This window comes from Rhinolophus hipposideros (assembly GCF_964194185.1).
Source record: "Rhinolophus hipposideros genome assembly, chromosome: 21".
Classification (NCBI taxonomy): Eukaryota; Metazoa; Chordata; class Mammalia; order Chiroptera; family Rhinolophidae; genus Rhinolophus; species Rhinolophus hipposideros.
In genome coordinates, this window is record NC_138067.1 from 38461821 (window position 1) to 38473094 (window position 11274).

General features: G+C 54.1%; 1 protein-coding gene across 2 annotated transcripts; it reads left to right on the forward strand.

Annotated features, from left to right (window-relative positions):
• Nucleotides 1-982: 982 nt before the first annotated feature.
• Nucleotides 983-9056, forward strand: TIMM50 (translocase of inner mitochondrial membrane 50). Of its 2 annotated transcripts, XM_081031902.1 has the most exons (12): nt 999-1131; nt 1294-1395; nt 2010-2160; nt 2711-2742; nt 2959-2980; nt 4453-4511; nt 4604-4723; nt 5160-5264; nt 5363-5461; nt 6364-6520; nt 6819-6925; nt 7866-9056. In XM_081031902.1, the coding sequence occupies exons 1-12, from the start codon at nt 1009-1011 to the stop codon at nt 7965-7967; spliced, it is 1179 nt and encodes a 392-aa protein (XP_080888028.1). In that variant the 5' UTR covers nt 999-1008; the 3' UTR covers nt 7968-9056. The 2 variants fall into 2 exon arrangements, with proteins under 2 accessions (XP_080888027.1, XP_080888028.1); XM_081031901.1 differs by lacking the exon at nt 1294-1395 and having other exon boundaries at nt 983-1116.
• The last annotated feature ends 2218 nt before the right edge of the window (nt 9057-11274 follow it).

Genomic DNA, 11274 nt, shown 5'->3' on the forward strand with positions numbered 1-11274 from the left:
ACGGCAGTGACACCACTTACTGTAGCTTGTCTGATGGCGAGGCGCGGGGTGGGGACGGGGAGCAGTGTGGAGAACGGGGCGTAGTGCTTTGACCTTCCTTCACCCTCCCCATTGGATATGCACGTCTTTATACAAATGTGATATAAAATATAAACTATTTCACATGTTCAAAAAGAGATGCCAGGAATACCCAGCTTAGGAAACGACCCGTACCCACGTGGACAGCACCCGTCCCTTTCCCTCCAGAGGTATCCACAACGCTGAAGTGCATGTGTCTTTTGCCTAATGGTACTTTTATTACCCTCAGTTTTTATCCCTAAATGTTGTTACATGGTAGTTTTTACATGTTTTTAAAGTTTACGTAAACACTGTTCAGACACTTTTCCTCAAAGTAATTTGAGGGAGGTCCTTCGTGGTACCAGCGGCCTCTAATTCGTTGATTTCCGTCTCTCATCACGACCGACTCCGCCGGACACGGCCGCTGTCCTTTGGCTGATCCCCGCGCGACGGCTGGCTTTGGAGACCGTTTAGAAGACGGTCGTGGGAGGTGGGGCAAGACAGGGCTCTGCGAACGGGCGAGGGCCGATGGGCCTCCCGGCTCCACGTGAGGAAGCGAGTTGGTGAGCGCTGGCTTCCGGCCCGCCTCCCGGGCAGACCCCTCAAGGGCCACCGGGCTACTGACTTGTGGCTCGCGCTTTTAGGACAAGTCAGGCAGCCCTGGGGTTCCTTCCTTATGGCCTCAGCTCTACCTCTGATCAATGGGTGTCGGCCTGTTGCTGGGGCACCCTCGGGCCAGAGGGCGGCGTGGTGCCGGCGGACTCCCAGTCGGCGCGCAGGGGCCAGCCACGGCGCCAGGAGAGCGGAGCACGCCCGCGGCTTTCCGCCCGCCGCCCTTTGTCTCTCTCGGGCTCCCGTCCACCCGCTCCGCCTCTGCGCCCCCATTGGCTGTATCCCCAGGCCGGGGCGGGAGACGGGCGAGTGGGCGGGGCCGCGTGGCGTCAGCGCAAGATGGCGGCCTCGGTGGCGCTGGTCCTGCGCTTGCGGAGCGGGCTCCGGCTGGGCGCGCGGGGGTTGTGCGCGAGGCTGGCAACGCCGCCGCCTCGGGCCTCGGACCAGGTGAGAAGGACGCGGGTGGGCCCCGGCTGCGTGGGCCCCTTCCTGGAGTTGCGGGCGGACCGCTGCCGCCCGTGGGTTCTGGGACGCAGCACCTTAGGGTGCTGAATGGAACGCCGCCCGTGTCGCGGGGCGCTTCCCTGCCTTCCAGGGTGAGCAACACTTGCTCCCTCGGGCTAGAGGCTGGGGGCTCAAGTACGTCCTCTGGACTCCACCTCCTTTGGGCACCACGTGGGTGCCGGGGGAGGGGTTCACCTGTTCCCCATCTCAGTGACTGTTCAGGTAATAATTTGAGGGGCAGGGGTCGGGACGCTGGGGTCCCAGCTTGGCTTTAGGGGTATTTTCCCGGTGGCGGTGGTGGTGGTGAGTTGGACGTTTGTGCTTTTGATTCGATCTGCCTCCATGTTGACAGAGAACCAGCCTTTCTTACCTCCAGGTCCATCACTTGTGTGTTCTTCCTCCCCAAGCCCCAGACAAGCGGTTGCCCCTCTACCCTCGCTCCCATCTCTTCTCCTCCTGATCCCCAGACATCGGATGCCTCAGCTCTCCATTGTGTCCCCTCTTGTGTCCTCCATTACCTTGCACCCCAATGTCCAGCCAGGCTCCCTGATCTTATCTCCCCGCCCTGCTTTTCTGGGCTCCAAGTTCTCCAGTGCTTTGCCTCCAGGATCCTGGGCACCTAGCCTGTCAGCTCTTTAGTTCTTGGGATCCTGGCACTAGCCAGTCTAATTTTTTATCTTTCTGGGAGACCCATTCAATCTCCAGGGACACAACCCCTAAGGCTATGTGGGTGTCTGCTTCCTGATTCCGGACCTTGATTCTTCAGTCAGGGTGTCGGAACCACCCTGATCTTCTTTCTCTTCTCACTTAGCTATCCTTCCCGCTCTCAATTGCAGGCCCAGGAGATTGGGAGCCGTGCCAGCAGTAAGGCGCAGGGGTCACAGCAGCAGCGGGGCACGGAGGGTCCCAGTTACGCCAAAAAAGTTGCACTCTGGCTTGCGGGGCTGCTTGGGGCCGGTGGGACCGTGAGTGTCGTCTATATCTTCGGTGAGGGACATATCCCTGTCCCCTAGTTTTGTTCTGTTGGCTCTATATTCCTCTGCAGAATCTCCCCCTCTTTTCCCTAAGGGCTTCACCCATCTTCCTTCCCTGGCTTCTCCCATAATAGGACAGTCAACTAGAACGTTCTGTCTTGGAAAGGGGGAAGCCTCCTTCTTCTCCCTTCTACCACCTCTGCTTAAGGGTACATTCTTTCTAACGGGGTCCTGCACCTAGGCTATAGGGAATCAATTGGAAAAGGGAAAGATGGGGAAGGATAGGCCTGGACCAGCCTCCTAAGCTACCTCTTCCCCCTTCACCCAAAGCTCCAGCTCTCGCCCTAGTCCCTTTATCCCTCAGATATCCAGGAGACCCAGCCCCAGCCCCTCTTCTCTCAAAGACCCACGGATCCCGGCTACCAGCCCCTTCTCAATCTTAGGAGACTATGCCTCTAGCCACCTCCCCTTAGTCTCAGGAGTCCAGGCCCCCTGCTCTTCCTCCCTCAAGACCCAGGAAACCGGGTCTCAATTCCTCTCATTCATCCCTGTCTTCTTTGCAGGAAACAATTCTGTGGATGAAACTGGTGCCAAGGTGAGGGGGAAAGAGACCCACAGGCCTTGCCAGAGGTCCCGTCCTGTGGGTGCCCGCCCCTTTGGTCTGTTGAGGCACATTTCTGGTCTGGGGTGAGCCTCTCCCTCCCAGGGACCTTTGCCTACTCCTCCCAGGGTCCTGGAGATTCCTTTTCTGGGTATGATGGGATTTTGCCCCTGCTGTTCCAAACACTCCATTTTTTTCTCCACCTCCTAGATTCCTGATGAATTCGACAATGGTGAGTAAACAAGCATAGATTCCGGAGTCCCCTGACCCTCCTTGTTCTGGCATTTGTAGGGATGAGATGTTGCCCTCCCCATCTAGTGTCCCCCCCTCCCCCACCCCTCCTCCTTCCACTGGGGGGGGTAATGAAGTCAACAGCTGGATGGATGGATTTGGGAGGAGGGGCATTACAAAGCCCCAGTCCCTTTCCCTGGCCTCTCAACCCAGTAGCAGATGGTCAGGGACAGATGGGGGAGGGGAGTCTGGGGTGGGAGTGCTTGGGGAGAGGGGGCTGTCTACCATCGCCAGACACTTGGCTGCCTGTGCCTTAGATCTGAGCATCTGCAGCCCCTAACCCTTTCCTCTGTAGGACAGCTTCTTTCCCCCCCCCCCCCAAATCCCTACCCCATCCAGCTCCTCATTTCCAAAACAATGCCTCCTTCCTCCCTCCCCCTTTTAGTTAACCAACTTTTGGTGGGGAGTTTCTGACAAATTGGATAGTAGACAGTAGTTGTCAGTTCTGTCACACCTGGCCCTTCCCAGGAGAAAACTACAATTGATAGGTCCAGAAAGCCACCTGTTGTTTGTACTGGGGAAGTTTGCAAAATGGCATGTTAATACATTGATTGTTTTAAACTGGGCAGGTGTGATGTTTTAACTGAGCAGCTACATAATCATTCTGGATTAAACAAGTCAGTATACTGATTTAAGCTGGGCAGGTAAACACGTCGGTTTAAAATGTGGGTGTTTACTAGCTTAACTAGTTTGAATGATTTGGTTTTTAAAACTGAAAATACTACATTGAAGTAGGCAGTCGTGTAAGTTTCCTGCTGTAAACTGGATTCACTATATTCATTTAAACCAGGATACTTCAATCTCGGTCCTGTTAATACTTTGGAGCCGATAATTCTTTGTTATGGGGAGTGCCCTGTGCATTGCAGGATGTTTAGCAGCGTCCTGGGCCTCAACCCACTAGTTGCCAGTATCCTGACAATTAAAAATGTCTCCAGACATTGCCACATTTCCTGGGAAGGCGGGGACAAGATTGCTCCTAGTTGAGAAACGCTGGTTTAAAGCCCACAGTTGTGTATATGTTCATCATGGGTCCACTAGACCCAGCATGCTGGCTTACAGTGGGCACATCTGGACGCCTAGTGGTTTAGAATGGACTAAATATACCGGTGTCATGTCAGCAGGGTTACATGTATGTGGGCTCTAAGTGGGCAGATGTATAAACATTCTATTTTATATCTGGGGTGGTGTGTGAATAAAAGTATTCAACTTAAAACGGAGCAGGTGAATAAATATATTTGTTCCTGTCTGGTGGTCATGTCATTGCCTTCTACCTTTGGACTTAAATGTGAGCTCGTTCAACCCAGGTAGGTATGTAGACCTGGTTTGTACCTGGTAGATAAGTAAAGCCCTGGTCTGTCCGGAGGTTGAGCAGCGGCTTATCTTGGAATCCCTTTGTGCCCGGTGTTCTCCTAGATCCAATTCTGGTTCAGCAGTTGCGCCGGACATACAAATATTTCAAAGATTATAGACAGGTGAGCAGCAGCCCTGGGCCCAGTCCCCGCGCCTCCGTCCCCAGCTCCCTGCCTCCTTGTCTCAGCGACCCTGTTCTGTCCCTGTTCCACAGATGATCATCGAGCCTACGAGCCCCTGCCTTCTCCCAGACCCTCTGCGGGAGCCATACTACCAGCCGCCCTACACACTGGTCTTGGAGCTCACCGGCGTCCTCTTGCACCCTGAGTGGTCGGTGTGTCCTGGGGAAGGCAGCGAATTGGGGACACTAGATAGACCTGGGTGACTGGATGATGGGGTTAGGAGCAGGGACTCTGGAGGCAGGCTGGGGTTTAGTCCCAGCTCCGCTGTGTGATCTTGGGAAGCAGGTGTCACTCATTGCCTCCCTTTCCCCAACTGTGATGCTCTCCACCCCGTAGGTGGTTGTAAGTGTGCCGTGGCACACAGTAAGTGCTACAGAGGAGCCAGCTGTTCTTCTGGGACCCAGGCCCTCCAGACTGCCAGGCCCTCAGGCATAGCCATGTACTCCTGAATCCCCCAAGAGCCACAAAGACAGAGGGAGAGCACTGTGGTTCTGGGGCTCCCTCAGGCTGGGTCTTTGTTCTCTTGGCGGGTTTGTTCTCTGGGGATGTCTGGGTTTCGGTGTTTCACTGTTCTCACTGTCTCCCCAGCTGGCCACTGGCTGGAGGTTTAAGAAGCGTCCAGGCATTGAGACCTTATTCCAGCAGCTTGCTCCTTTGTATGAAATCGTCATCTTTACATCAGAGACTGGCATGGTAAGGCCCTGGGGCAGGGGAGGGATGTTTGGTGGTGTGAAGGGAGATGCAGGATAGCTGCAGGGCTAGGGCTCAGCCTGACCTTGTTCTCTCCCCAGACTGCATTTCCACTCATTGACAGCGTGGACCCCCACGGCTTCATCTCCTACCGCCTCTTCCGGGACGCTACGCGATACATGGATGGACACCATGTTAAGGTGCCATGTGAGGGCGATGAGATTTGGTGGGGGGCTGGCACTTCCTGAGAGAAAGAGGGCCCAGCTCTGACCCCAGCCTCAACCCTGCCCGGGTCTGATTGTGGCAGGACACCAGCCTGCCGAAGTCTGGCTGGGCCTCGAGGCCTTTCTCCTTCCCCAGAATCTGGAAGTGGGAGCGGGGGGAAATGGAGTCCCCCTAAAGAAGACACTTGGGGGTAAGGGGTAGGGACATGAGGTTTGGAAGCTGTTTTTGTCTCTGCCTGGAAGTGAGTGTCTCTGGGACTGTGTAATTGTAGTAACTTACATGAGACTGGGGGTTTGTTTGACCTGGGTCTATTGCTGTCGCCAGCAGTGTATCCAGGGGTTCAGGAGTCTGGGGGTCTGTTCCAAGTTTCCATGTGTCATAGGTGTCTGTTGCGTTTCTGACTGTGTGTGGGGGGGTCTGCATGGTTCAGGGTGCCGAAGGACGCGGGCTGTGGTGGAGGGTTTTGAAGGGTCTGTGTCGGGGTACCTGTGTGAGTGACTCCCTGTGTGGCTGTAGATCTGTCCGTACCTCTTTATCTGGGTGAGAGGTTCACAAACTTCCAACACGTCACAATCATCTGGGGCAGTGGTTGAACACACAAACGCCTGCCCCTCCCCAGGGAACCTACAGGTTAGCCTGTGTGTGTGCGCCGGGCTCTGGGTCCAGGAATCTGTGTGACTAGCTCCACAGCTCTCTGGGGAGGGCGGGTTAACGCCATCATCCCAGCCTGGTCTTTGGGTGGCCCTGTCATGGTGACCCGAGTGTGCAGTGCTGTCTGTGTATCTCTGTCTGTCTTTCTCCCTCTGTCTCCCTCTGTGAGTTCCTGGTGGGAATGGGAGGAACATAGGCCTTGACCTGACCCATCACCTGCTTCCAGGACATTTCGTGTCTGAATCGGGACCCAGCCCGTGTAGTAGTTGTGGACTGTAAGAAGGAAGCCTTCCGCCTACAGCCCTACAATGGCGTTGCCCTGCGACCCTGGGATGGCAACTCTGATGACCGGGTCTTGTTGGACCTGTCTGCCTTCCTCAAGAGTGAGTCACCCCTGACCTGGCCTCTGACCCCAGAGCCCTTGACCCTCAAGAGGAATGATTGATTCTGGCTTATTTTTCAAGTATAACTGGGCAGTGGGTCCACTGCTCTGGGGCTTTTAAGGCCTCTTGCAGTCTTTAGAAGCTTCTTAGAATGTTTGGGGTGCTCCTTGGGAGCCCTTTCCGAGTGTTGAGAAGCATTCCGGGTAGCACTGACCCCCCCCCAGAGGCTGACCTTTGCCCTGGTGGGCTCCTGCCTCTGGCCTTCAGCCTAGCTGACCCCCACCTGCTGTGCCTCCAGCCATCGCACTGAATGGTGTGGAGGACGTCCGGACCGTGCTGGAGCATTATGCCCTGGAAGACGACCCACTGGAGGCCTTTAAACAACGGCAAACCCGGCTGGAGCAGGTGGGTGCTCAGGTCCCCGTGGGGGCAGGACACGGACATCGTGGCAGTTCCTGAGGCTCCTGAAGGAGGAGTCCTAGAGCAGCCTGGGCCAGCTCTGGCTGTGTGACCTGGAGCAAATACCTTCTCTCCACACCCCCTGCCCCCTGAGGGGTGGGTTGATTGTGCACCTGCTCTGAGAAAAGGAGGCAGGAAACACCAAGCATCTGTGTTAGGTCTGGGAGAGCGGTCGTCCTTGATGGTCTCCAGCAGATGTGTGGGCCCTGGTTTTCTGTGGACCGTGGGTTGGATCACGTCTGAGAAGGGGGATCCACGGACACTTGGCCCCAGGGTCTAGGGAAGGAGTTCTTTCTGGTGTGATCCTGGTGATTTGGAAGTGGGGCTGAGTGTGGATTGGGTCTGGGGAAGGGATTCCCAGGGATCGAGGCGGGGGTTGACAGATTCTAGGCTGGGTTCCTGGAGTAGGGCTGGAGCTCCTGAGTGCCGTGCAGGGTTCCTTGGAGAGTTGGGCCTGGCCATCCTCTAGCATCCTGACAGAGGCCGTAAGGCTCAAGGCTGGCACTGGGGGTCAGAGGGCAGGATGATGCAGTGTGGTGAAGAGCTTCGGGGGGCGTCTCACCAGCATCCAGGCTGCGGTACATAGGTTACCAGTGGGGAGGGGAGGGACCCCACTGGGATCTGGGGAAGGGGATCATGACCATGATGGGATTGGAGTCTGGGCTCCTGTGGCTCAGAGCTGGCTCCTGCTAGTGTCTGGGCTGGATCCCTGGAGTCTGGGCTCCTCCTGTGTCTTGGCTGGTGTTCTAAGGGTTTGGGGAAAAGGGTCTGGGCTGGGCAGAGATTTAAGGTGGCCCCTGGGCTGAGGGCTGGGAACCTGGAAGTCTGGGAGGAGGCTCTGCCCACCCCAGCTGACCCTCCCTCTCCATGTGTCCCCCAACCCCAGGAGGAGCAGCAGCGCCTGGCTGAACTCTCCAAATCCAGCAAGCAGAACCTCTTCTTCAGCTCTCTCACCAGCCGCTTGTGGCCTCGCTCCAAACAGCCCTGACCTGGGCCTCCTCAAACTCAGTTCCTGGGTCCCAGGCCCCAGGCCGCAGTGCTTCCAGACCACGGCTTGGGCAGCCACATGTCCAATAAAGTCCATCCCAGTCGCCATACTCCTGTGTCCGGAGAGTCTCCAGATGGGGGAATCGGGGTGAGGTCCGAGTGGCTGATGGGCTGCCAAGCACAGAATAAGTGCTTTGGTGAATCAGGGTTGGTTTTTAACCCTGGCCTGGAAATCTGAAAACCTGGGTCCCTGCTGTGTGATCTGCAAAAAGTGCATCTCCCTCTCTGGCCGCAGATTCTCCATCTGTGGAAAAGAGAAGAGAGCACTGCCCTGGGGGTTTTAAAGACAGGTAGCTGCCAGCCCGCTGTGGAAATATGTGAAGTGTGGGCTCTGGTGGACAGGGATCGGCCCATCTCAAGAGGGCAGCTCTGCCCAGCTCTGCCACTGTGGCCCCATGGGAAGGTGGGTGTAGCATCGTTTGAGCTTCTGATTTTTCAATAGAAGCCAGCAATTGGGATTTTTATGTTAAATCTCCCAATTTTTAAATGTTGGCTTCTAACTAAAACAGGCAGACTGCGTGGCAGCACTGCGGTGGGACTTCCTGCGATGTTTATTCCGTGTTCTACGTCTGCACTGTCCAGTGGCCACAGGAGGCTATTGAATACTTGAAATGTGGCTAGGGTAACTGAGGAATGGAATTGTTTAATTTAATTTAATTTTGATTAATTTTCAATGAAATAGCCACATGTGGTTCCTATACTGGACAACACAGTTACGTATTACTCAAGAGGATGAGTTTTCCTCATTTCTAAAATGGAGGGGATGGTAGTGCCTAGCTTAGTATAATGCTTGTGTGGAGTAAACGGGACAATTCATACTCAAGCCATATGTGTATTCACATGGGGCCTGGTGAATCTGTGAATAACCAGGCTGGTTATTCACAGATTGAAATATCCTGTACCAGTTTGGCAGCTGCTCCCCTGGCTGCCCCAGCCTCTCCTGCTCTAGCCTGCATTTAATGCTAGTGCTAGTTAAATATTTTAAAGAGACCTCTGGTAATTGCGATAATTAAAATGTATTTGAAACTGTATGGGCCAGCTCGAACCTCTGAACTCTAGGTTTTTAAAAAGGCTCACAGACATCTACAAAGAAGGATTTAGATTTGCACCCTCACCCCCAACCCTAAGGTGTACTGTCCATAACGCAGGGGACAGTTTCCTGAAGTCCTCAGGACTTCCCGAGCTTGAGGACCTTCGCAGCATTGAGGGGTTTTTTGTTGGTGTTTTTTTTGTTTTGTTTTTTGCATGTAGCTTTGAGAATTGGAGACTGTCTTAACTGAAAGCAAAGGTGGAGGCCGAGGCTTATGTGTTTGGACAGTGTGATCCTGGGGAGAGAGCGTTGTGGACGGAGGGAGAACCACAAGTGTGTGCTTGCCTACCACGCGGGTAACACGCGGAACTTTCTGAGCAGGCTTTTGAAATGTGACTCAGATCTGTCCATCCACAAGGCAGGAAAGGAGGAAATGTATCCATTGGCCCCTGTCCCTCAGTGGTCAAGGGGCCCCTGGGGAGTAAGGCTCTGGCACCCTGGGTGGCACGTGCTTCAGTGCCCACTGGGTTCCCCCAGGCCTCTCCACCCGCCTCAGTGCTGGCTTAATGATGGTGCTATGTCAGGCCACGCCTGCTCAAGGCTAGAGGGCAAGAGGCAAGGAGAGGGTCTGCCATGTGCACAGGCAGCCTCTGCCACATTGTGACATTATTTACTCGGCATGGCCAAAGACGGTTTTCTAAAATGCCCTCGGGCTGCATCGTGGCGTCATGTGAGGAGCAGGACTGGGCCAGTGTTAAAGGCATATCCCAACAGAGCCCGAATTCCCAGGTCACGCACCTCGCGCAAGCCCGGTGGCCCTGGGCAAGGTCTCAAGCTTCTCAGTTTCCTCCTAAGAGGTTAATGATAGGACCTCCCTCATTCAGTATCTCCTCAGCACCAGCTGCCAGGCCTCTTTCCAGGCACTAGGGTGCATCAGGGAACAAACCAGGTGAAAAGCTCTGCCCTGATGCAGCTGATGTTCTCTTGGAGGAGACAGACAATGGTCAGGTATTTCTCGGGGTAACAGATGCATAAAGAAAAAGTATGGTAAGGAGATGGAGTGGTTTGGGGACTTGGGGCTGTTTTAGATGGGATGGAACAGTCAGGGAAGGGCTCAGGAGGGTGTATTTGAGCGGAGACCAGAATGAAACAAGGGTAGTTACGGGGATATCAGAGTGCGCCAGGCATGGTCACCTCAGGGCCTTTGCACTCGCTGTTCTCTCTGCCATGAATGTTTTTCCCCAGGATCCATATGGGCTTACCCTCTCCCCTCTTAGGTCTTTGCTCACATGTCACCTCATCATGGCCTTCTGTGGGCTCTAAGGTCAGCACATAAGGAAAAGTCCTGAATAGCCAAAAAGATGCTTAGAAATCCCTTAAAGTACTTCACACACGTGAAAGAATTCACGTGAAACACTATCAAGCCTGGCACCGATGCTCAATAAAGGCTGGCTATTTTTATGATCTTTACATTTTTTGAGATACCCTCCCATATAATTATCCAGGGCAGGAATTTGCCTTGTCCCACAGCTAGTCTGATGGCTGTCCAAATCCCATTTGAATGTCTCCTATGATGGGAAGCTCACTCTACCTACCCCAATACAGGGCCTCATTTGTCTCCTAGTAACTGGTCCACAAGGTCTGGCTCCATGCTTTGGGGCCACAGAACCTGTTGGAGTAAGCATAATGTGGAAGGAGGGTCTCAAATGGCAAATTTAGAATCTCGAAGTGTATTTTCAAGGCACTGTGGAGCCATGGGAGAGTCTATGCAGGAGAGGGACATGGGCAGATTAAAGACCCCATAGACCAGAGTGGTCAGGGCTGGGATAGAGGAATCGGGGCTATGGCAACTCAGAGGAGGTGCTTGGAGTGTTAGGGAAGGCTTCCCATAGGACGTGAAGTCAATGGTGAGAACGATTAAGTAGAGAAGGGGGTGGAAAGAACAAGTAGAGGGAAAACCTGTGCAAAGGACCCTGGGATGTTCTGCACGTTTTGACTATGGCCTTCTGCTCAAAACCCACGACTCCCGTCCTCAGGATTAAGAGAAAAGTAGATTGAATTCTCTGGTTTATTAAAAATGACAAAGCACAGTATGCCTGGCTGTGCTAGGCTGGGCTTTATTGTTCACTCTATCTTCCCTAAAAGAAAAATATGTATAGAAGTTGAACCTGTATTTTCCCCTATAGTTATTCGCCTGTAAGTATTACAGTTTTTATTC